General features: G+C 48.2%; 1 protein-coding gene across 1 annotated transcript in view; it reads right to left on the bottom strand.

Annotated features, from left to right (window-relative positions):
• The window catches only part of reln (reelin), a 108,755-nt gene extending 82,979 nt beyond the window's left edge, over positions 1-25,776 (bottom strand). Inside the window, exons 1-2 of the mRNA XM_031565283.2 lie at positions 25,511-25,776; positions 1,429-1,536 (exon numbers count right to left, since the gene is read on the bottom strand). Of these exons, the coding sequence (XP_031421143.1) occupies positions 1,429-1,536; positions 25,511-25,754 (352 nt within the window). The 5' untranslated portion in view covers positions 25,755-25,776. The remainder of the gene's footprint in view (positions 1-1,428; positions 1,537-25,510) is intronic.
• Positions 25,777-26,457: the final 681 nt, after the last annotated feature.

A 26,457-nucleotide genomic window follows, 5' to 3' on the forward strand; every position in this document is an offset into this window, starting at 1 on the left:
ATGTGGGTGACTCTCCGTGGATCTGAATAATGTGGATAAAGTTTTTGTGGTGTCCTGTCACTGAATAAACTCAGGGGGAAAGGAACAACAAGGATTGTTAATACAGATGCTCTGCTAACTAGCAACACATGTGCAGCTAAAATGGCAGCCTACCAGAATGCTTGCGCTGTGTCAGTAAAAGATCCAAAAGAAACAACTGAGGTAACTGACCTATGACCTCTACAACAACCTGCTGAAGTGAGGGCATCTGTGCCACGCCTTCCCTAACAACACATTCTAACAGGACCACCTAATATATAGCTGATGTTAAAACAGTGCATGAGATGCTCATTAGCTAGGGGTCTGTCAAGTTCAACCAATGAGAACACACCAATCTATCCATGATGTTTACGATTGCTGGATATGGATGAACAGCAGTAACACGTACAAACTCAGGTGTAGCAGTGCAGTAGGAATTTCAGAAAGTTGGCTTTTGAATGGAGAGAGTCATGACTGCATACACACTCAGTCAAGGGCACACACAAATAGACACACAGATAGCAGCAGTGTTAGGACTTGTAAGGGAATGTAAGGGTGTGTGAGGATATCTCTCTTGGTGGTGTTAATAAAAAGAGGTTAAAAAAGAAGCCATGATAAATGCAGGATCAGTGCACATGTATCTGTCAGAGATGTTCAAATGCAGGAGTAAGAGGGCATCCAAATACTAATAAAAAAGGAAAGAAGTTCAAATTCAAGAGTGGGAAAAAAGTCCAAAATGAAACCTAGAGTCACAACACAGTAATACTGTTCTTTCGAAGTAGCTGGAAACTGTCTGGAAACTAGCTGAAGTCTTAAGTAAATATAGGTGCGGTTTACAAAACAGCCCAAGATCTCCTCCAAGATCGCCACTTATAATGGCCTCTTGGCTAAACACTTTTTTCTAAGCTTAACTTATGGGTGTTCCTCTTCGGTCTGTAATGTTGCTTACAACCATCAGGGAATTAACATCTTCGTATTACCTTCCCCTTCCGAAGAGTAACACTAGACCCAAAGCCACAGTATCCATCTCATCCATCATGTCCTGTCAAACAATGGTCACTGTTTGGTTTGGTTCTAGAATCATCTTTGGCTGGACCGATATCTCTCTCACCCTCACAGTTCCGTTCAAGGCTGAACCAATTGCCTGAACCTGACCTTTAAGTGTGAGATCCTGAGGTCCGCAGCTACCCATCGGGACCAGTATAACCACATCATCCCTCATATTCAAACACAGCACGCTTTTTAATCTGCTTGCTTTGGAATGCTGAATGTCGGGCTGGAGTTTGACTGGTGTGGCCAGATTTGCTGGTCATTTGTTTTTTTTTGTGAGATATCCGCTGTGACTCGGCACTGAAGTTGCGGTCAGGCTCGTTGGCCGGCTACGGAGGGTGAGGTAATTGTGGGACTTACCGAAGCCGAAGGCGCCCGGGGCGGGGATGGGAGCCGACTGGACAGTGGTGGAGGTGTAGAGACCGGTCACCAGCAGGCCGTCAAAGTAGGTGCTGGTCGAGACGGTCACTGGAAAAAAGAGAGATTAGAGAGATTGAGTTGAGTTGAATTGAGTTGAGTGGAATGCTGTGACATGCAGGAAGCATCCTAGTAGTTCATCTCAGTGAAAGTATGCAAGGCAATTACTTCAGAATCACACAACTGGATTTCATTAGCTGTATGTGATGCATGCGCACAACCCATTAACATTGATAACACATTGGCAAAGTACAACTCATACACTTGCACGCACACACACACACACACACAAACACGCACACATACATAAACACACCCGCCGAGACATACACATACACACAGTGACACAGTGACACACAAACTACAGCTGAGTGCTTTTTCTCCAAAAACCCTTAATCAAATGCAAATGTACTTTGACAAAATGCCCTTTATTTTATATTACAATCATATTAGCACATCCATCACTGTCTACCTGGCAGGCAGACGCAGAGGTTGTTATTCTCAACTCTGGCTCATGTTATGAATCATTGATTAGAAGGCCTTTAAAGGGTGGGGGTGTGATAATGTCACTTCGTGGAACAATCCAAAGAGGACTCTGGGATGCGGTCGGCCATCGGACACCCTTACAAGTGAAAGTGGCCGCGGCAATAACGCGGGTTGTGACTGCGTGACCTACATTTGATCAGACTCTCTGATAGGCCAACAGGCCAAGTCACTAGCAACACGCTCCTGCTGCTAACGAGCTCACAGGACAGGTGCTAATGAAACAGCCCCATCCCCATTAAGGGCTGTTAGTCAGCACCTCATTACCCCCCCCCCCCCCCTCCTGGGGGGCGGATACGGCACCTCCCGGTGCCACCCTCACCACAGATGGCAGGTGGCAGGGAGAGGTGTGCTTGGGGCCACAGAGCAGCCACTGACTGCAAATGACACCAGAACCCACCACAGAGAACAGGTCACCAGGGGAAGAATACTGAAGCAGAATAGGGTTTCAAGCATCATATGAATAGAATTATGTGCTATTGATATATTCCAGTGTGTTTACTTGAGAATAGCACAGCAAGAGCTGCCCCATGTATTGTATGTGCTATGTACCATGAATTTATATATCACGCACCATCCACCATAATACAATGAGTAATGATGCATTCGGCTCCAGGAATAATACCGTCTTTAAGCACGCTAATGCAAAAACGACAGCTTGCTGATCAATGTTTCGGGCTGAAATGTCCTCTGATGTATTCATTACAGGTGACTGTATTCCGGCTCGGGGAGGCCAAGCAGGTCCATCATTTAAGGTATTGATTTTCCTGTAAACAAGGCCTCCGACAACCCGCTAACAAGGTGCAGGACGGCAGACAACCAGAGCCAGCGCTGCACTGGCTGGCGCGGCCAAGGAGGCCCGTTTGGCCCCGACCCAGGCAGACAGATCATGACGCAGAGGGGAAAACCAGTTCAAAGGAGATCCACTCCCAAAGCCTAGCAGGGATAATGCCTCATAAAAAAGCCTTAAAAAGCCAAACGGACTGCAGCTATTATCTGCCCTGTGCACTGACTCCTCACACGTCTCCACAGGATGAAGCGCTGGGGCTGGAACGGAAAAGGAGGAGGTGTGTGTTTGGGTATCTGTTTCTGTTTCTTTGTGAGTGTGTGTGGTGAGCGGGGGTGTATAATGGAGGCAGACTGTATTTGTGGGTCTTATGTGTGTATAATGGGGCTGACTGTATTTGAGGGTCTTGTGTGTGTGTGTTTGTATGTATGTGTGTGTGTGTGTGTGTGTGTGTGTGTGTGTGTGTGTGTGTGTGTGTGTGTGTGTGTGTGTGTGTGTGTGTGTGTGTGTGTGTGTGTGTGTGTGTGTGTGTGTGTGTGTGTGTGTGCTTTAGGGTGTGCTGTAGGGTGTGGGGTGGGTGCAGACGACTAGGTGGGTGTGTGCATGTTGAACACAGCCTCTTGCTCCACACGCCTGCCTGCCTGCGTGTCTGCAGAGGCTGTCTGGAGCGCTGCGCTGGTCAGCCATGTGTCTCGGCTTCCTTCCTGTGGGCTTGTGTACGTCTTTGTTCTGTTGTTTCAAAAACACTCCGTCTTGTGTCTCCCAAAACGTATGCAGTTTGTGTTTTTGTGTGCGTCTATGTGTGTGGGTGCAGAAACGCTACTCTAAGAATTCTAACCACAGCCCTGTAATAATTTGCCTCTGCCTCTCCTTTATCGCCTTTCGCTCCCTCGCTTTGTTTCCCCTCTGTGTCTCCTCTCGCTTCAGGCCTTTAATAATTCATTCCACCTTTCCCAGTGTACATCTCAAACCTCTAAGCTTCGCCTCCTCATGTTTTTTAACCCAAAATAAGTCTGACTCACCTACACACAAATGTAATCCTCTCTCCGGACAACGCCAGAAATATTCGCTTATGAATATAAAAAGTATAAAAACTGGAGACACATACATTTGTTTAGGCTTAGTTGTGTTTTCTGCTCAGTAGCAGAAATAACTGCCAACCTTATGCCCAAGTAAAGAGCATCTTTGTCATAGGACCTCAGTTTGGTTAGTATGCACGGTGTGTATTGTTAGTATGCGTTAGAAGTAAACCAACACACGCGGAATATTCTAACTGCTTCCAGGCTGTGTGAAAGATTATACATCTACACATAAAACTATCAGAATAAAAACATAGACGTTCAACACACATTCACGTTGTTTATCCTCGATGAGTAATACTCAATACTCTAAATAGGAAAGCAGTGCTCTCTTTGGCTAACATACACTGTTTGATTTGCACATAGAAATACTCACACACATGTACAGGTACTTATTTTGAGTGAATTGACTGCAGTTATTGTGGGTTTCACTACAACATAGCAATTGCAGTAGTAGCCAGTGAAATGCTGGCGGTTTGGACAGGTGGTGTAACAGTAGTGTAACATGCCCTTGGGCTCAAGCAGTGAGCCTGTATGTGAGCTGGGTGGACTTGGCTACATCAAATGGCAAGAAGAGAGAAGTCAAGGAAAACACTTTGTGCCTTTTTGGATTGTGTTTATCTTTAATCTACTCACTCGAAAGGGAGATAATGTTTGCATATCAATCTCTCTCCAGATTTCCTCTACACAACAAGTTCTTTCCTTCATAACCAAAATGACCTGTTTTTAAGAATAAAGACTAAAAAAAAGGTTACGATTGACAAATTAGTCAGAGTGACCAATTTAGACAGAAGCTGTTCTCTTTTTCATGATTTCTCACACGTACACACAAACACATACTAGTGGTGTGTCCATCGGTCTCTCTGGTCTGGCTACAGCAGACAGACACAGCCAGTCTGCCATGAAGCCCAGCCATACAAAACTCTTTCCTTCCAGTCACTGTGTAATCTCTCCCTCATGTCCTCCTTTGTCTCCTTTCATCTCCCTATGTGTCTCTATGTCTACTTCTGTCACTCAATCTTCCCATGTCAACAGGAGAATATGTCAATCAAAAACAGAAGGGAAGATTGAGACATGGGGTTATGTTGGAGAATAAAAACAGGTGCCAATAGAGAGAGAGAGAGAGAGAGAGAGAGAGAGAGAGAGAGAGGGAGAGAAGAGAGCCAAAGAGAATGTGAAGTAGATTTGGATGGGTTACAGTGGGATACCAAGAGCTTGGGAGACCTTGGATCGATAAAAATGCACAATCTAAATTATTTAGACCTGTTTCTGAGAGGATGAGAATGGGAGATGGAAAGAGAAAAGAGAGAGGGGGGAGATAGACAGCGTATCAGATCAGATCCATTCACCTGCAGGGGGTTTACACACGCAGTTAAACCTCAGGAACACGCAGGCCTTTGAAGATGCCTCTTAACATTCCCCTCCACACACACACACACACGCGCGCGCGCGCGCGCGCACACACACACTATACATGGGTTTGTGTTGGGTTGTGTGTGTGTGTGTGTGTGTGTGTGTGTGTGTGTGTGTGTGTGTGTGTGTGTGTGTGTGTGTGTGTGTGTGTGTGTGTGTGTGTGTGTGTGTGTGTGTGTGTCTATGTGTGTATCTGAAATAAGAGCAAAGGAGACCATAATGTGAAAGTCATACAGAGGCAGGGTGCAAAGTCTCTATACATAATTTGGGGAGTGAGTTTGTGTGTAGGCATGCATGTGAATCCAACGTATGGGACAAGAGAATACTATGGGGTGTGAGTTTGTGTGTGTTAGGGATTTCAGTCTGTTTATGCTGCTGTGCTTTGTGAAATTGTTACTGGTATGAAATAACAAATATGTTTCATTTGATGCACCTAGATTTGGAAATATTTTTTTTTACATTTTTCAGATGTGTTATGTCTGGCTGGCTCAGTCAAATAAATAGTCTTTTACTGGCAGTCTGAACCTGTTAAAACACTGGCACAGTACTGACAACCAGGTAACTGTAGGTGGAGAATGAGAGAGAGAGAAAGATAGAGGGAGAGAGAGAGTGAGAGAACAGTGAGAGAGAGAGAGAGCGAGAGAAAGACAGTGATCATCTTCTCAGAGCAGGGAGGATTTTCTCCTCTTTGGCTAATGCATGCTGGAGAGCCCTTGTCTCCCCTCTTTCCTCTCTCTCTCCCATTTTCTACTCCTCATTCATCCTCCCATCCTCCCATTCTCCCCCTTCAAAGGGATCCTGGTCTATGCTTCATCCCTCTCGTGACTTCTGGTACTGTAAGACCTCTACATCCCCTCATTAGCTGACCTCTTCACTCTACACCACCTGCACTCCGCAATTTCTCTACCTCCCTCACCCTCTCTGTAACACTCTCTCTCTCTCTCTCACTCACCCCGACTCCCTCTCAACTTCTCCCTTTGTCAACACCTCTCCCTCCTCTGTGATCTGTCCATTCTATCTCTCTCTTTCCCTCCACCTCTCCACCTCTACCACCCCCACCCCCGTCTTTCTCTCAGGCAGTGCAACACTGGGTCTCCTCTGGTCCCTCTACTCCGCCATGCAATATTGATGGTGCGATGTGGTACGGCTCATTACCGCTGCACAACGCTGTGCGCCTACTCAACTATTGATGGGCCCCGGAGCCCCTCTGCAGCCTCACAGCGCACCGGATGGGTCAGGAGAGAGAGGAGAAGGGAAGAAGGGAAGGGTGCACTCCGAAAATTCACACAGAAGATGGAGAGAGAGAGAGAGAGAGAGGGAGATAGAGAGAGAGAGAGAGCGGGGGAGAGAGAGAGGGAGAGAGAGGGAGAGAGAGAGGGAGAGAGAGAGAGAGAGAGAAACACAGCTCCTAGAACAACACACAAAGGAACTGAGGCAGCGGCCAGGCGAGAACAGCAAGCGTCTGAGGTGCTTCCAAGTAAAGCGCTGGAGCCCAATGTATCTGCTAGCACACAGAGGAGAGAAATGGATGCAGGACAAAGAGCATTTGAAAATGTATAAAAAGAAGCAGAAACACACACGCGCGCACACACAAGCCGCTGAGGCGGTGACTTTTCTGCTTTTTTTTTTAAGGGTTTCTTGGTGTTGAGGGTTGAACTTTTTCACTCATGGAAAAAGAGAAATCGTTTCTGCCCCATACATTTCATCCCAGCCTTTATGTTTTTGTTTTTGAATAGTAAAGTTCCTCTGAGCTTTTTCACCTATTTGCAATAGCGGCAGAATAAAAACATGAACCTCCACTGTGCTGAGGAAGGCCCATGGCACAGGAGTGACCGTGAAATGACAGAGCTTTGTCTTTAAACTTTCATACATACAGCGGTAATGTTCATGTATGGACCCAGGTGGCATTCAGAAAACATGCAACTAACTCTCTCTCTCTCTCTCTCTCTGGTCCATTTCTCTCTCTCTCTCTCTCTCTCTCTCTCTCTCTATTTCTCCATCATGTACTTCCTCTCTCTTTTTATCTCCCTCTTCTTTGAAATGAACGCATCAGGACACGTAGAGGAACATGGGGGGTTTGGGTCGGCGTGGTGAGCTACATGGCACACCGGTGACCCGGTCAGATGAATTATTCAGGCCGCTACAGACCCCGACCCAACAGCGCCTCAGAGAGTCCAGCATGATGCCACAGAGGCCATGACTGAGAATGCAGATGCCTGCTCCCGCAAAGAGACATGGAGGAACGCCTCGTCAACAGGAGGGTCGTTTACGTGAACGGCGCCCCGACTGCTACAATGCCCGGTTACCCAACTGCTCCCCTACCACGCATAACGCTCTCATACTCTCTGTGTTCTTCTACTGTCTGCTCTTTACACTCTGGGATTGACTACAATGACTTCACACTTTGGGCTTCCTCCCATGAGATCTCCTAACTTGCTGCTAACAGCGCGTGCTAAATGAAAGGAGATGTAAATGTACATGTAGTGCTACAGGATTCAGGGATCCAGATTAGCAGCAGTGTTATTGTGTTTGTAGTGCAGGCAACAGTCTTGGCAGAAGGAGAGCATGCGTGCTTGCAAATCTGCCCAAGAATCAGTATAGCATATCCCTGATATATTTGTGGTGGAAAAGAGGAATTTATCCTTAAATGCTAATGAGCAAAGGCAACCGCAGAAACCTCAGCTGCAGGGATGACTGCGAGAAGTTTGAGGGGGTAGAGAGAACTGCTGTCTGGACAGCTGAAGCACATGTTTTGAATGGTGGTCCGACGTCAGATGTTGATTTAAACACCGTTTGAGTGCATCGGCCCCCAAAGGAGATCACTTCATGTCCACCAGGAGAAGAGTTTCGGTTCAGATGATGCACTAACACGTCCTCGACTTTGGTGTCCAAAATGCACGAATCGGGAATGCTTCCTTGAAACCAACGTTTCATGAATGAAAAGAAGAAGAAGAAATGGAACGAATGAGAAACAGACAGCAAATCCCCCCTGTGCATTAGGAAATCATCAGAACTAATGGAGGAAGAACGCGAGCGGGGAAGAGGCAAGCCAGTGGAGCACCCCAGGGCCTCTTTTGACCATTATTGTTAATATCCCACAGAAGAGGGACAGGACGACAGGGAGGAGAGGTGGGGAGCATCAGAGAAATACAAGGGGAAAGGGAGTGAGGGAGAAATAGTCAGAGAGAAAGATGAGAGAGTGAAGGGGTTTGCAGAGAGTCGGAGAAAGAGCGCGTCCAATGCCAGGGAAGGATGGAAACTCTGTCTGTGAGCAGTTCCACTCATGTGGCAGACATAAAGGCCCTCAGTGTGTGCCGGTCATGGGCCACAGTGCCAGCATGTGGGGAACCCTTAGGCTAACGGGGCCCAGTGGCACCCTAAAAGCGCCCCTGTAAAAGGGTCCCTAAGGGGCAGAGGAGGGGAGATGGAGAGGGATAGAGGGGGGGGGGGGGGGGGAGCGCGGAGACCGTTGGTTGGCACACTGACGGCACATTACCTCACTCTTAGGTAACAGCATGGCACAGGATTAGAGTGAGGCGGTCAGGAAGACGATGTAATCTCTGGGCGTCACCCAGCCAGCGTGCCAGAGTGTGTGTGTGTTATGAGTACGTTATGAGTGAGTGTGTGTGTGTTATGAGTACGTTATGAGTGAGTGTGTACGGGGATGCTTCTCTTCTTTCAAATGCTCAACAGTGTCTCCTGTTTCACAAAGCCACACATGTAGCATTCCACACCTTTACACACACACACACACACACACACACACACACACACCCACACACACACACACACACACACAGATTCTTTCAGGGCTGTGTGGTTATTACATAAAAGAAGCTACGAGATCCCAGCATGGATTTCCTAGAGACAGATTTATTGCTGTGAGAAGTGGAAAATGATTTCATGGCAGGTCCATGTAAGAGGCTATTATGAGCGTAAGTGAAAAGCAATGGTGGATTAAGAACACAGTATCCTTGGCTGTTCTTCTCCAAAAAGGCCAAGCGAGGCTTCGCTCCATCACTTCCTCTCCACCGCTTCTTCGGAGAGACGGCCTGAAAGCCATTCATTCTTGGATACGAAACAGATGCGACGTGAAGAAACACGTGTAACCGCTGCGATCACCTCCATCTGCCTGCTGAAGACTTGGCTCGAAGCGGCTTCATTGCACCGGCGAGTGGGTCTCGTTAGGGAGTCGGCATCAACACACGCGCGCACCACCCAGTGTGGGTGTCTCGTGTTCTTCGCGTAAACCCAGGAAGGCTCTTTAAAGCGCCTGAGAGAGAGAACAATTGTTTTTTTCTTCAGAGTCGCTGATAGGTTAGTGGATTTGGTTGCTTTCCAGGGAAGTGCAAGGTTGGGGGATAAAGATAGCAGGGCCATCTGACCCACATCCCACAAGCCCCCGCTGTCCGAGCAGCAGAGTAGCCCGTGCAGCGCAGGAAATGGAGGCCGGTTGCCACGGGGGGGGCGATACGTGCCCATCTGTTTCCGCGGCCAGAGCCGGTGTCGGGGGGGGGGCGCCACTTCCCCTCTGTGCCAGCCTGCCCACCCTCGCCCCGAGACCACTCCTGAGCTCCGCGGGCCAGCACCTGCCCAAAGGCATCCTGGCAAACCGGCTGTTCCATTTCCTCCTCCCAATCAGAGGTAAATGGAAATGAGAATCGGTAAAAATAAATCGGAATAATAATAAAAAAAGAGGGAGCTGTCATTGCATTCCATGTAATACATGAATGTTGCGTTGATGCTCTGAGCGCTGGGCACGTAGTACATCTCTGCGCATGCCCGCCACATATTTCATCTCCGACACCCTTCATTCCATCGCATACCCTTCTGGCATCTCCCTGCCCTGCTGGCAAGGCCATCTGCTGCTGTGTGGAACCCGCTCATGTCCACCCTCCCACCCCCACAAACATACAAGACACACACAACATACATGTGCCCACACAGGACATGCCTCCATATGGACAACAAACCCAGGGGACCGCCTTTCTTAAGCTTCAATAATGACAAAGATGTCTTTTTTTCCACAAAAGGGATTTTTTTCAAGGGGCTTAAAGGCCCTTACTGACCACTAGAGTGATGGCTAGGGCTGAGATGTGGTCAGTATTCAAACTGATTCGGGGTCAGTGTTTGTGTTCAGTGCGTTGCCCACACGTTGGGACTCTGAGCCGGGCTGTTTTCCGGTTGTAGAAAAACAAACGAGTGTCAGACATGTGGGAGTGTTTGCTGCTTGTATTTCTTAACAGCGGAGATCTCAGGAGGGACGCCATGTTGGCAGGTTTTTTGTCTCTTCGCTCCCAGTGGTCGTGATTTGCACAATAATGAAAGAAGATGCCTGTGGGGTGAAATTTTCTCTCCTTCTACTTCGGTCTCTCTTTCTCTCGTTCCTTTCTCTCCTCTCCCAATGAGTGAAATCAGCAGCTCACAGCCATACTTGTCATATCATGCAAGCCTTCCTGTTTGTATGTGTGCATGGGGTGAGCGTCTTTTCATTATCAAATATCTATAGGTGTGTATAAATGTCATCAAATGCACAAAACAGGCTTCACTCCCACAAGAAGTGAGCCCCCACAGACTTGCAGAGCCTAAATCAGCTCTGAAGGACTCTGTGGCCACAGATGACCTCCATGTTTCCAACAGCAAGCTGCCGCCGGCTCCTGACGAATCAAAGGCCATTCTCTTTATCCGTACAGGAAATGTCTTTGATTCAAAACCACCTGGCAGTCTTTTATCATTATTCATCACTTCGGTGGGACTGAAGCTTTCATCGAACCCAGTACGCGGGCGCACATGTGCAGACTCCATCTTTATTGTGCAATCTACACGCGAAGAAATCAAAGGGCAGTCACGCATTCTCTAAGACAATTTCACACAGGTAAGAGTGGAAGGGAAAAAAAACACAGTTATATGACTGAATAGAAGAGTGATCCTGAGGAAACAAAAAGAAATGAGAGTTTGAGTGTGTGTGTGTGTGTGTGTGTGTATGTGTGTGTGTGTGTGTGTGTGTGTGTGTGTGTGTGTGTGTGTGTGTGCGTGCACATCCACAGGACCCTTGCTGTGCTGGAGATGAGCTATTCGAATGCATCAACCCTGCTTGGAATCTCTCAACAGGCAGACCTCACCACCAGAAAGAAAAAGAGAAAAAAAAACTCCTTCTGGCTCACCGCTGAGCAATTCTCCTCTCCTCCTGAGCTCTAAACGACAGCAAGGAACGCAAAAACAATAAAAGAAAAGAAGAGGGAGAGAGAGAGAGAGAGAGAGAGAGAGAGAGAGAGAGAGAGAGAGAGAGAGAGAGGAGCAAGAAAAGCAGATGAGTGCATTCTGGGTGATTCTATCTGCCAGCTCAGTGCCTGGTGCCAGAAGAGTGTGAGTGCTTAACGTGATCAACCCCATGTGTCTAACAGCTTCGCTGCACAGTCACAAAGCTCTCAACATAGAGCGTCTTTGTTAAAGCTGGACGACCCATTAAGGCTCCAAGGTGGGTAAATTAAGGCCCTGTGGTTGTCTTTTTCTCCTGAAGATAGTCTCTCTCTTTCAGACAGACACACAGAACTTTGTTGTGATTGACGGCTAAGTGGGAATAGCAATTCATTATCTATTTCAGATCTGGCATTGTTATGGATTTTGTATGCGAAAGAGGCTATACACACACACACACACACACACACACACACACACACACACACACACACACATACACATAGAGAATAGATGCCACTGAGAACAGGAGAGCTTTTTTCCACATAAGAATTTTAGGAATGCAATGAAAACCACGGTAAACTCAGTCAGCCTCTACTGGAGGAATGGGGCTATAGACAGTGGGAGAATCCCACCCCTAAACACACACACACACACACACACACACACACACACACACACACACACACACACAGAGAGAGAGATATCTCAGGAGTAAACACTGGTGAGACAGATCAACAATCCAGGAAATCTCACACGAACATACACAGCTCACTTTGAAAGATATCCAATAAATCACACATTGCACAAATACAGACCATCTCACGTCCCCAAAGAAAGAATGACTGGCACACGCAGCCAAGCACAAACAAAGAATCTTCAGTATACACACACACACATTCCTCAACAGCAAACAGGCGAAACAAACACACAATGGACAACAATAACACACACAAACACAAGAATCAACAGACACAAGCAAATATTCAAGCCTCCCACCACAAGCTGAGCAAGGATAACATTACATATGTAGCTAAGATGGCCTGTTGCATAATTTCTGTCTCTCGTGCGCACCTGTTTCCAGAGCGGTTGGATCTAGCAGGAAACAGGACGTGACTAATGTCCACTGACCTACCCTGTGCGGCCTCCTCTCTGCAGGCCTGACCCTTCCCTGGGACATGGGACGGCGGCCTCTCATACCTCTGACCTCCACAAACACACACACCCACGCACACACACACACACACAGAAATACACAGCTGGGGGCCATTTCCTCCAGCCTTGTCCTTTTCTACCCCCCGCTGGACGAGTCAATCATGTAAAATGACCAGGGAAATCCCCCCCCCCCCTCCCTCCCCACACTCTCTGGCCAAGCCTCTCCACACCCATCCTCCCTGATTCCCTGCTTCACAGCCACACCAGCCACGGGACAGTGGGGAGTGACGACATGCAAACTTAGCGCGGTATTCTGGGGGGTTTATGCTAGGTATTCTGGGGGATTTATGCTAGGTAGCTCCTAATTTTTTGGGGCGGGGGGGGGGGGGGGGGGGTGAGGAATGTTGTCAATATAGATGCCATAGACAGTTGGTGAAGACATCCACTTCAACCACCCACAAGAGTCCAAAGTTCACCCTCCTCACGCCCCCCTCTCATGAAGGGGCATATTTCGTGTAAACATGTGTAATGCTTATGGATGATAACATGTGGACATGGGGTTTTATGCTGGAGTTTTAGTCTGCAGGCATACAATAATTCAAAGGTTCACTCTAAGGACATCAAATAGAAACATAACGTGGGCTTTGAAGCTGTCATGAGTGCCAAGTTCAGCCCATAAACCACCAATTCCCTCATAGACCTCATGCCCATTTTCTTTGTGTGGAGCTCAAGAATTGGTCAGGAAAACAACTCAACAAGTGCTGCCTTACTACAGTATCCCCACGAGAGCCAGAGCTAGACAGACAGAGGGGGAGAGTGGGAGTGGTGTGAGAAAGGTAATAAAAAAGCACGGTGTGAGATGAAAGAGAATAATGTTTGTTATTTTGCTGCACCTGCCCCACTCCTGGCATCTCTCCTGGGTTTGACACTTCAAACTGCAGTTTATATGAGCTCCAAGGCCAGCCGCATTTGCGCCAACTCTTGCTTTGAGATGAAAAACCCACTATCGCCCATCATTTCACTCTGACTACGAGAGAACTCGAGCGCCAACTTTGCTCACCGACAACCCCCTTGCGTGTTTCTAAAACGGGGCGTGCCGCAGAAGCGCGTTATGGGTTTATGACTGTGCTAAAGAATCGATGCCATTTGATTTCTGCCACCATTTGCTTTTGATTGTGCTGCCTTTTCTCCACGCTAAAGAAGAGGGGACGGCGGCGCGCGGAGGGTAAAAGACCCGTGACCGCCTCTTCCCATCTCCATGTCGGGCCCCAGACAACAGGCTCCATTACCCCCGGGGTGTTGTCTTGTAACCAGAGTCCCCCGCGCCTCGCGCCTCGCGCCTCGCGCCTCGCGCCTCGCGCCTCGCGCCTCGCGCCTCGCGCCGGCTGGATATAATAGCTCCAGTATGAATAATGGAGCCGCCGTGTCGGAAGAGGGTTTTTTACCATGCAAAGTGAATCTGCAATTTCCCCCTTCTCCTCTCCTTTCCACTCCTCTCCGCTCTCCTTCGTTTCCGACGCCCGGTCGCACATTTTTGTCTCTCTGCGTTTGCGTCTTCCTCCTCAGCTGCATGCTGGGCCTCCGGTGGGAGATCGTCGCCCGTAATATGATATTTTCTTTTAAAAGACGACACGCCCTGTCTCCGGTGATGCGCTCGCAAAACGTTGCTCCTAAAAATACACATCTGGGACGTGGGAAACATCTGCGATTACTGGCATCCGCGATTTTCACCACGTCGTGCAGTCAAAAATGTCAAAGCTGTCATGCCACTGCATGGGCTCGGCCCAGTAGAGCTGACACCATGAAAGTTCTCAGCTCAGAATTGGGTTCTCTGTTCATTTTATTTACCAGTGTGGCAAAAAAAGAATGCCACCAGTTGGACAAGCATGTCAGTTCTTTGGTATTCAAACCTGCCTCCATCATTCCGTTTGAGGGGCACCTAATGGTAAGGGAAGTGTAAAAATGTCAAAGCTGTCATGCCACTGCATGGGCTCGGCCCAGTAGAGCTGACACCAAGAAAGTTCTCAGCTCAGATTGGTTCTCTGTTCATTTTATTTACCAGTGGGCGACAGTGGTACAGTGGTAGAGAAGTCGTTTAGTAATCAGAAGGTTGCTAGTTCGATTCCCTGTCGAAGCGTCCTTGAGCAAGACACTGAACCCCTAATTGCTCCTGATGTGCAGTGTGCCATCAGTGTAAATGTAATAAAAAAATAAAAAAAATAATGTAAAATGTGTATACATTGTAAGTCGCTTTGGATAAAAGCGTCTGCTAAATGACTAAATGTAAATGTAACCAGTGTGGCAAAAAAGAATGCCACCAGTGGACAAGCATGTCAGTTCTTTGGTATTCAAACCTGCCTCCATCATTCCGTTTGAGGGGCACCTAATGGTAAGGGAAGTGGCCCAGAAGTGAGCTAGGGTGTGTTCACATGAGCGCGGGGGATTGATTTCTAATTAAGAGGTTGGTCTCGGGTAATGAGGGGGAGCCGAGAGCCGAGAGCCTCGACTGGCACCTGATCAATGGGGAGCGGCTCCCAGGATGCGCCACTCTTAATCACCCGAGCGGGCTTAACAAGACTGTGTTCATCGCTGTAATTAATGCCGATGTGTCCTCCTCCCCCCTCCTCATCCCCCTCCCCAACTTACCCCCACTCTTCGCTCAACCCCCAACCCTGCTGCTTAACACGGAATCATCTAATCGATGGCTCAGAGAGACACAGTGCCCCAGATTTCTCTGCCCTGGTGAAAACGGATACCCTAACACTCAGCAGCGTCTATTGACAATGGATGCTGCCATTGCTGCCAATTAATAGTCACACTAAATCAGCACATCAAACAACACATTAACACATGGTTGTAAAATTAAATAACCACTGAAAATGCTAATTATGGGTCATATAAGCCATATCTGCTCTTCACAGCAGGATGAGGCAAAAACTACTGGCAGGCAGAGAGATTTAACTGGCGGTGGTGGTGGTGGTGGTGTAGTGTTGGAGGGCTGGTGCCCGTGGTAATTGCAGTGGGGCTGAGGTGAGAGCCACTTTAATTTCCCACCTTCTTTTGCCCAGGAGAAACGCTGAGGAAAGCTAACTTTCAGGATAGCTGCCCTTGTCTGGCTCAGCAGGTGATGCCAAACTCAACAGCCCTGTGTGAGATTCCAGAAGCTTCTCCAGAATAATAAAGAGACAAAACAAAGGTAATGTCTCACATATTTTCTCCTTCTGATAATGTACACTCCCCGTGATACTATTTATTTAACTGCAGGCAGTGTAACCATGTAAATAAGGAACATAGGGATCATCCAAAGTAGAAATGCATCCACTAAATTTCACAAAATCCATCCGCTAACCAGCCAAGAGTTTCCCTGCCTCCCAGAAAAGGGATCTGTTTTGCAGGCCATTTTAGATGATTAACGTATTTTAGAGGATGAAGGCATCCGGGTCCTCCTATGCCAGGGTCATCCTGCTCATGACCCCTGGCACATTTCCACGACACTTCAGTCTCCACTTCACGTGCACACTCTCTTGGAGGGCCTTCGCAGGCCCAGGTTAACAGCTCTTAGCCTGAAGAATGTTTACCAGCACTCCAGGATTTTATAAGAGGAATGTCCAGTCAGGGGACTAATTTTAGTCCACTCTTACATGTTTGATGGCTCTTATGTACCGAGATGGACTTCTGGGAACATGCTGAACAGCTTTGATTCTAGATCTATCTTTCCAGAACCAGAAGTCCTCTGGGCCCATAGTCAAGACACTATACGTTAGCTCTGAGGGGTTATCCAGCTATGGATATGGCACGGAGGAGTCAGGTGGGGGAGGACTAGCATTGTCTGGTTGGTTGTTGGGTTGTGATTGGTAGATGATGATGAGGGTTGGTGGGAAAAAAAATCTTGATGCCAGAGAAGGGTGGGGGTGTGGGGGTGTGGGGAGGGGTCTGGGTTCACATCAGACAAGATGGGCTTTCGCAGACGGTTGTAATCTCCCCTCACCAGGCTTCCATCTCGAGCTACGGCTTGGTGCGGTGTGCAGGGCTGGGGCATTTGATGGGGGCCAGGGAGAGAGAGAGAGAAGGAGAGACAGAGAGAGAGAAGGAGAGACAGAGAGAGAGAGAGAGAGAGAAGGAGAGACAGAGAGAGAGAGAAGGAGAGAGCGTGAGAGAGAGACAGAGAGAGAGAGAGAGAGAGAGAGAGAGAGAGGGAGAGAGAGAGAAGGAGAGAGAGAGAGAGAAAGAGAGAGAGGGCTAATCCGCCCGGTGATGCACACTCCGGGCTGCCTGCCTCTGTTGTGGGAGTACGTGCTGCTGAATGGCGTTCGCCAGGGCTGAATGCTATCAGCACAGACGACACGCTGCCCCAGGGCAGGGATTACACAGGGCTGAATGGAAATGCCGGGAGGGGCATCCACCACCACGACTGTGGCAGCAGAAGGAGCGAGCGGAGTAAGTGGAGGAGGAGGAGGAGGAGGAGAGGCTGGTGTAGCTGCCTCTCCATTCTAAACGAGAGCTGGGCCGTCGGCTGAGCTGACACAACCTATCCTATGGGGGCTGATGCAAAATAGGGCTCATAGCCCCTCACAGACTGCCTGATGAGGGCGGAGAGAAAAGAGAGGGGGACGGGAGGGGGGCAGGGGGAGAGGGGGCAGGTCACCGGTGCTAAAAGGATCCATCATCTCTCAAAGAGGACTTAATTAGACACGCTACTTTGCAGGAAAAAATGAACGGCATCCATTAGCAAGCACCGGCCTATTGTCTAGGTGCGAGCGTGCTCCGCATACGCCCTTATTTGCTGTGAAAAATGCAACCAATCACATTTTCAGATGCATTGTTGTTCTCAGCTTGAGTCGCAACACACACACACACACACACACATACACACACACACACACACACACACACACACACACACACACACACACACAGAAAAACAACGCTTCATAGAGGAAGCTAGCAACGACTGGTGCATGACATTCCTGGTCCACAAGCTGATTAGAGAGCACAAAATTTATATTCATTTGGTGCCATCAGAGTGGTTAATGGGGACAGATGTTGCAGTGGGCTGCTCTCTGAAGAGAATGCTGGCAGGCTAGCTGTAAAAAGCCTGTCTGGCTGGATGGATGGCTCTTGGGCTGATGTTGCAGCAGCAGCAGCACTAACTCCATGGCCTCGGGGGGGGGGGGGGGTTTGGCAGCGCTGATATCAGGCTGGTTGAACAGTTATCTGAATGGGCAGTAGATCACAGCAGCAGTGTTAATCATCTCCCCACACCATGTTAGAAAAGTGTGTTAGCTTAGCTGTAGCTTGGGATAGTGTATCAACAGATAGGGACAGACAGATAGCATTCTTTGTTATAGAGACATGTGATGTGCATATGTATAGTACATACGACCCAGGATTCAATATTGAAGCAATGTACAGACAGCAAACACCAACCTGAAACACACACATATTCACCTATGTATGTGCGTGCGAACACATTCACACACTCTCACACACACACACACACACACACACACACACACTGAAATACATAATTTTCTCGTTAAAAGCCATTTGGTCCTGGCCGCAAAATGAAAAGGGAGTAGGAAATTGAAAATGAAAAATGCCCCAAATCCAGTGGCGGCTGCCCAGATAAGACTGGCACAAACGCATGCAGATGCCTGGCAGGACCTTTTCACGCTGGCGCTTCGGTTGGCCATGCTTTACACTTACTGACGACACCTGGCGCCACACTGGCAGAGAGCAGCGCCATCACTGCTATCCGAGACGATGCCCATGCCCAGATGTGATGGATTCATTTGGAGTGGAGTTGCCACGCCAACATGAGCACCAGCGTACATTTGTGTTCTGACTCAGACTCAGGCTGTTCCGTAATGCATTTGGTGCACCGTGTTGTATTTAGCCTAAATGTCTAATACTTTATTCTGGTTTATACCATGGCTATGGTTGCTGGCAGGTGATCAGCTGGTGGGTGATCAAAATTTGAATCTGGGCATCCTACAAATAAAGCCAGTCAAAGAAGGCACCAACCTCAATCACAAAAAAAAAAAAAAAAAGTCAAAAGTTTGATAATATATCTATATACTACACATGAGTATATAAACAAGCTTTACTAGAAACAACTTGATACAAACACAACACTAACAATTCATTTAGATTCCACATGACTGTGTAGAAAGTGCACCACTACACAACATCATTCCTCCGTGGACGAAACTCATCTCATCTCATCGCAGAGTCCTCTGCTTTCCTCTCGCGCGTTATTTTAGCATATCAGGACAGCCCTTGTGGTCCTTCTCCATTTACATTGCAATCTGATCACAAAGACTGAACAATGGTGTAGAAACATGACCCACTTCCATGCGCATTTGTGTCCGGGGGCTTCCCTCCTGGGCCCATAAAGGCGGGACTGACAGCCCGGGCCAGCTCCCCACGGACCGGTTAATAGCCTGGTGATCAGTCGACGGATCTATCTGTAGTGGGTGGAACATTTGGCCTGTCTAGTGACCTCTTTGGCAAACGTGATTGATTGCGCAAACCAATGAGGTGAAGGTGTGTCTGTATCTGTCTCTGTTGACAGAAGAGAGCTTGAGTCGTGTCTATGAACAAACAATAAAACACTCCAGATGAATTTTTTTTTAATTCTCTGTCTTATCCATCTGGTACTGCAAAAAGGACAAGGACAGAAGAGGCTGAGGACAGATGGATATATTTGTTTTGGGGATTTATCTATCTCTCTTTCTCTCTCCCTCTCCCTCTTTCTTACTCTTTATTGTACTGACAATGTGTGCCCAACTATGCCCAATGTCCCGAACACTAAAACATCTCTGTGCGTCACACACGCAAACTGACGGGGAGTGAAACGAAGAGCTTTAATTCTTGTGAGAAGTTAGTCGGGTAAAAACACACGCCCAGCGACACAGAGTCCCAAAACAAAAGTGAAGGAAGCAAACACTCATGCCTCTCCTACTGGGGTCTGACCTACTCTCACTGAGCAGCTGGAAGCTGAGTGGATTTAAAAATAAATAAATAAATAAAATAACCAACTCCCGATGGATGGTGAACTTGAGGGGTTCAAACCTCTTGAAAACGGCTGAAGCTATTAGGGGGACGCATTCTCCTTCGCGATGAGGAGAGCACCATCAAACCATTAAAAAAATCCTCCCTCTCTCTTGCCCTTCACAATTTCTCTGTCTGTTTGTCTGTCCTTCTGTCTAAAAGTAGGCCAGTGACCCCGCCCTTGTCTGTTGTGTGACTGAGAGTGGCTCAGCAGTCTGTCTATCATTTAGAAACTGGTTGCATTTTTTCATTTAATATCACAGTGCTCTCAGACCACATATAACAGAGTGTGTTTTCTGTCAATGTGAAGTAGTGTAGCATGGGAGTTATGGCTATTGTTCTATCCACAATACCCTGGTTTGTATGGTTTCATCCATTACTCCTTTGTGCATTAAGGCCACTTAGATGGTTCTAGACTGTTTTGACAGGCTGTGAGGTTTTGGTATGAAATTGAAAATACTCACACATTGTGTGGGTGTGTGTGTGCGTATATATATATTATGTGTGTGTGTGTGTGTGGTGTCTAAGGTTTTCCACTATGCACGAATCCAAACAATTTGCCATCCTTTCAGGAAACACCACCCTCAAAGCCACCGCGAAACGTTTAGGGGTCAGAGGGCAACCACAGCGGCAACCCCTCCAAGGTCAAATGAGCGTCACAGCCAGAGCCCATAGCAGAGCGCTGAATAGCAATCATTTTGGACACAAAAGACAAGGCATGCAATTTGGCCCACTTTTGAAAATCTCACCACATTCGTGACAACCATCTTTAGCTCTCTTGCCAAACATCCATACAAACACAGCATTGAGTTTTTGTCAAAGGGGCAATTTTCACACTATCTATCTGATCTCGTCAGAAAAATGTGTCTCAGAGAGCTTTTTGAGTGGCAATATCCGCATGTGTAACACACCAGTATACAGCATGTTTTACATATCCAACTGCATTGCCCTCAGTGGCCAAATGTATTTCATACTGTTGCACGGACCGCAACCATGTTGGGTGCACTAGGGACTTCGGGGTGGGAGGGGATTTGTCTGTTCTAATAAAAGACTAAAAGACTATCGTATGCCTTATCCTTACGCAATACACATCTGGGGGCTGCTTGGCACCTCAGATAAAGAGAGTTTATTTTGAGGATGCCATTAAAGCTGTTGTTTTGCCCCAGTGTCGACATGGAAAAGAAATCCTCTTTGTGCCTCGGCTGGCGTTGGGCATTTGAAGTGAGACGTCGGGACTCAGTGCTATTGCTGCTTTTGTCTAAAGAGAAGCGGCGGTCATTAGGTCTAGTGGTCTTAACTAAAACCGCTTTTCCACGCCCCCTTTCTCCCGCCCCCTCCTCTCCTGACTCGCCCGTGCTCTGTCATTCTTTTGCCCCGCCATTGTTAATGCCCCTTCAGTGCAATTAGCGGTGTTGGGGTGCGAGCAGCATGGGGGAACAATGGGATGGCGGGCGGAGCAGTTGGCCCTACCTGAGAGCCCTACAGCGAGCGAGGGGCTGGAGAGAGCGACACTCCAGCAGCAGGAAAAAACACACAGCAACGCACAGTAAAGACACATACACACACACATGTGCACACACACACACACACACATGTGCACACACACACACACACACACACACACACACACACACACACACACGCACACATCCATACAAATACTCACTGCATCACTGCAAACCTCTGTCCTCTGTATGTACTGTCACGCCGTATGCACATGTAAAGTAACTGTTACTGTATACACTCTGCTGAAAAGTCTAAGCAAACCTTGCACACTGATTCTCTCTGACAAGTTCATGGTTATATGTGAATTTAATTTGATAATTCGGCCTTTCAGTCCATTATCAGTCAAAAGGGGTAAGTCTCCTCTCTTACTTTTCCATCTCCCTGCTATACTCTTTCTATTCCAGCTTTTATTTTAGTCAAACTGCCAAGGACATCTCTGTGCCATTCCATTCCCTCAACCAACCTTTTCCATTGTGTCTCCAAAATATTTGGTCTGCTGTACCTCCTATTTTCTTCCTCCTCTTTCTCTGCCTCTTCTGTACCATTCTCTCTATCCTCTCTCCCTCCCTCTCTATATATATTGCACTCCATCTCAACTGACAAGGTTCATTCTCTCCTCTCCTCTCCTCTCCTCTCTGACAAACTTGTTCTTTCACTTCCACGTCTGCACATTCAGGAGAGTGGCATTACAGGTCAAGGGATTTTCAAGTATTTTCAGTGAATGCCCTGTGTTGGCTCAGAGTCCTAGTTCCCACTTTCCTCCTGGTTTTCATGTGTAAAGAAGCAGCAGTGGGCTTTCTAAAAACAGCGGTGGAATTAAAGCTTTTAGAAAGATCAGAAGAGCGTGCTGTTTTCTAGATACAGTGTGGGAGTATACTCAACATCTCTTTGTTGTTTTTGTTTCTCCACAGCAACAGGCATTACCACACACACACACACGCACACACACACACACACACACACACACACACACACACACACACGCACACAACACGCACACACACACACACGCACACACACACACACACACACACACACACACACACACACATCCACCTCCTTGTAAAATGGCATACAACACAGCACAGCAAGAGCACTCACATACAGCACGAATCATATCATTCATTTTAAACACTGAGGAGGGGGATGGGGGAGAGAGAGAGAGAGAGAGAGAGAGAGAGAGAGGAGAGAGAGAGAGAGATCATGGGCCCAGTTAATTACAACCACACTGTCTGCCATGGTAAAGAGCTATCACTGTTACTGTAAAGCTTTTATACAAGTGCAGCCTGGCGGGTCCACAGAACCTGAGAGAGAGCAGCCATTTGAGGTGGATCATCTTTCCTGAGGGAAGACAATGAAGTGGCCGTTCTGGCTCAATTTACATTGTTTCCTCTCTTAACATACAAGATGCAACTGCTCTGCACACATTCAATCAGGGGTTAAAAAAACTGGAAGCGGGATAAAAAATGAGAACTAATGCCAACCAAACAAAATGCAGACAGGGAAAAGCCCTGGCTTTAGAAAGGCCAAGTGGAAACTCAGCATGAGATGGATAAACAGCTTCCTCACTCTCCCTCTTTCTTTCTCTCTCTCTCTCTCTCTCTCTCTGCCAGCTGGCTCCCTCGCTCTCCAGGGCAGTACCAGTGCCACAATCATTTTGCCCTCTGTCACCATCGGACCTGCCCTGCCCTGGCCAAGCCAAAAGAGCCTCCAGGGCCCAAGCACCCCCTGGGCACTCCAGCACTCTCAGCCCAGGAGAGGAACACTGCACTTGGGGCATGGCAGCTGCGTGATGGGGGGAGGGGGTGGGGTCGGAAGGGAGGGCTGGATGGATGGATAGCAAGGTAGTCACACAATGGCTGCCTGCGGTTTTGGCTACAACATGCAGAGCTGGTGACTGGTGTGTGTGTGTGTGTGTGTGTGTGTGTGTGTGTGTGTGTGTGTGTGTGTATGTGTGTATGCATGCGCTTGCACGCGTATGTGTGTGTGTGTATGTCTGTGTTTGATTGAGAGAATACTATATAATTGTTTATTAAACCAAGCGACGTGACTTTCCTTAAAAGCACAATGTAAAAGTTGACTGTGAACACTTCATATTTTCACACAGCAGTACGATACATATTTCAGTTCACCAGCTCAATGCGTTGCAGACACAAAATGCGAGAAGAGTATGCCATCTAGCCATTGATTCTAAGCAAAGCCCTATCCTCTACCCCTCCTCTTCCTCTCCTCTCCTCTCCCATCCTCTCCCATCCTCTCCTCTCCTCTCCCATCCTCTCCCATCCTCTCCTCTCCCTCTCCTCTCCTCTCCTCTCCCCTCCTTTCCTCTCCTCTCCCATCCTCTCCTCTCCTCTCCTATTCCCCACCACTCAGTCCTCTAGTTAGTCATTTAAATCCCCCCTCCTACTAGTCCTAATGCCTGTTATTTAAATCCATGCCCCTCCCTTCTCCCAGAGCAGTGCACACACCCCTGCATCTCTAATGCTAATGATATAAACCTGACTCTGCTCGCTAAAGCTGGTTATTCAAATCTCCTCGCTGTCCAGATCCTAACAAGCCCACCGCTTCTGACAGGCTGATTCACTCACTCACAGGGCTGAGCTTGAGTGCTGTTTTTATGTTTTCTATCTCTATCTATCTCTCTCTCTCTCTCTTTCTCTCTATCTCTCTTTCTCTCTTTCACTCTATCTATCTCTCTCTCTCTTGTTTTCAATCATTCCCTTTTTCTCCACCTCCTTCTCGACAGGCTTTGTTGACATTAGAAGGTCGTACAAGTATGTCCAAAATAGTCCCAAGTGGAGCAAAGCGGGGCCACACCGTGTGACGCTGAGTGGCCAGTGCTGAACGACACCCTCATGAGATACACAAACCCCTCTCTGCTCCAAGACACACACACACACACACACACACACACACACGCAAGGGAGCCTGTGGCTTAATGCAAAGGACACTGAACTGATCAAATATGCTACACTATGGGAATCTGTTTCCACTACCATCTCTCTCTCTCTCTCTCTCTCTCTCTCTCTCTCTCTCTCTTTTTTTTCAGTCTTCCTTCAGTTCACCCTCCTCCCTCTGGTTCACTGACCTCTGTGTCAGTGGGCTGGGGACATGTGCTGACAGAAGGGACTGGACCGTAAGTTCACAGTGTTGCGTTTAGCGTGGGAAAGGTTCCATCACCTTTGCTTTATTTTCTTTTCTCTCTCTAGTTATTCACTCTCCCTTTCCCTCTGCTGCTGTCGATGTTATTTACTGATTGCTTGATCTTATTTCTGTCGGCTGCACTCATCCTGCCCTCGTTTTGCTTTCGCTTCCCCTCTCTTCTCTTGTTCTCTCTCTCTCTCGCTCTCCTCTCGCTCGCACTCCCGCGCTTGTTCAGCAAGTGTGTGATCTCTCCGATTGTCCCGCGGATAAACCACCTACACACCGAGCAGTGGGATCACAGCGATGGGTCCCGCTCCTCATCAATACTTTTTTCACAGTTACATAAACACACAGGCGCACACACAGATACACACGCACATGCACACGCACACCACACACACACACACACACACACAGAAACACACCAGCACACATACACAGCAGGCTCACACAAAAGCACAGCCTCTGCGGCTTGCATGTCAAACAGCACCCCGGCAGGACATCATCTACTCAGATGGAAATTGGTGCCGAAATGGAAATGACTAGAACAAGTACACTAAGTGTGATTTTCTTTTCCCGTTTGTTGTTCCGAGCAAAATGACTTTCCATTTCTATATAACTGCACTGCACGGGATCAGAGACACTCAACAGTTTGGCAACCACTTCAAAAGTCAGACAATCACTCCACGCTGGTATTGCTAATCTATTAGACAATACTGCAGGGTTTTTTTTTTACTTTTGTTTGGCATGAGCAAAGTTTTTTTTTTTATCTTGATAATTGCTTGAGGGAGAAACAAACATTTATTCCGTTCAATTCATCTCCATCAATTTGCAGATGTTTTTGAAAAAAGACAAATGCACACTGGAGTCAGCCTACTTCAACAAAGACGAATCTTCCATTTCCACACCATATGGGACGGATCTCCATTGTTTCAACACAGGCAAACATCACAGACAAACCTCTATCATCTCAATCAACGGAACACCAATTAATCAACACGCACATTCTTGGCAAAAGAACACATGCACACATGAACAACATGAACACATTTTACACACTCTCTCTCTCACACACACACACACTCTCTCTCTCTCTCTCACACACACACACTCCTTCTCTCTCACTCCTTCTCTGTCTTGGACTCACCCTGGTACTCCTGTCCTGGGATGTAGGCGGTGGGGTTGCCGGCGATCTGCAGGGTGAGCAGCACCTCTCCCGTCCCTTCAGCCACGCTGCCCCCCTCCAGCTCACCGTGGTGGGTGCACAGGAAGAAGAAGGGATTGAAGCGGGGGTAGAAGCCAGCCGGGGGACTCCCCAAATCCACGCTGCCCCCCAGCACCGCGGCCAAGAGGGCACAGCCCAGGGCGAGCATGGAGGAGGCCCGTGCCATCCCCCCTTTTTTCGAAAGCAGAGTGAACGAGAAGAAAGAGGTGTTGGGGGGGGGGGGGGGGGGGGGGGCTTGGTAGCGAGGGATGAGGGGAGCGGAGGGTGTGAGGGGAGGGGGCAGAAGAAGTCACAGGTCAGGTAGAGTTCCTCGAGCGGAGCTGCTGGGAATCCGGAGGTCAAGTTTTGGAGGAAGTCCTGCAGGTGGGTGAGTGAGTGAGTGAGTGCAAGTGTGTACGTCTTGCGCGCGTGAGTGTGAGTGTGAGTGTGTGTGGGTGTGCCTGGGGCCGCCTGTGCCTGGCCGGTTCACACTGCTCTGTTTCTTGTCTTCTCCTCTCCTCTCTTCTCTCCTCTCTCTTCTCCCGTCACACTCTAGGAGTTCAGAGCCTGCCTGCGCTGTCCTGCTCCAGCGCTTAAATACCTCACCCCCTCCCTCTCTCCCTCCCTCTCCCTCACTCTCTCTTGTCCCTCCCTCCTCCCTTTCTCTCTCTCTCTCTCTCTCTCTCTCTCTCTCTCTCTCAGCACCAGCCCCACACGTGCTGTACACTCAGAAACGGCCTCCCCTCTCTCTCTCTCTCTCTCTCTCACTCTCTCATTCCCTTCTCTCCTCCCTCTTTTCTGTCAGTCTATCACTCTTCCCTTCCTCTCTCTCTCTACAGTGTATATATCCCTTGTTTGAAATCTCACAAGCCCTCCTCATCCCTCCCCTC

The sequence above is a fragment of the Clupea harengus genome, chromosome 3, assembly GCF_900700415.2.
Source record: "Clupea harengus chromosome 3, Ch_v2.0.2, whole genome shotgun sequence".
In the NCBI taxonomy this organism is placed as follows: domain Eukaryota; kingdom Metazoa; phylum Chordata; class Actinopteri; order Clupeiformes; family Clupeidae; genus Clupea; species Clupea harengus.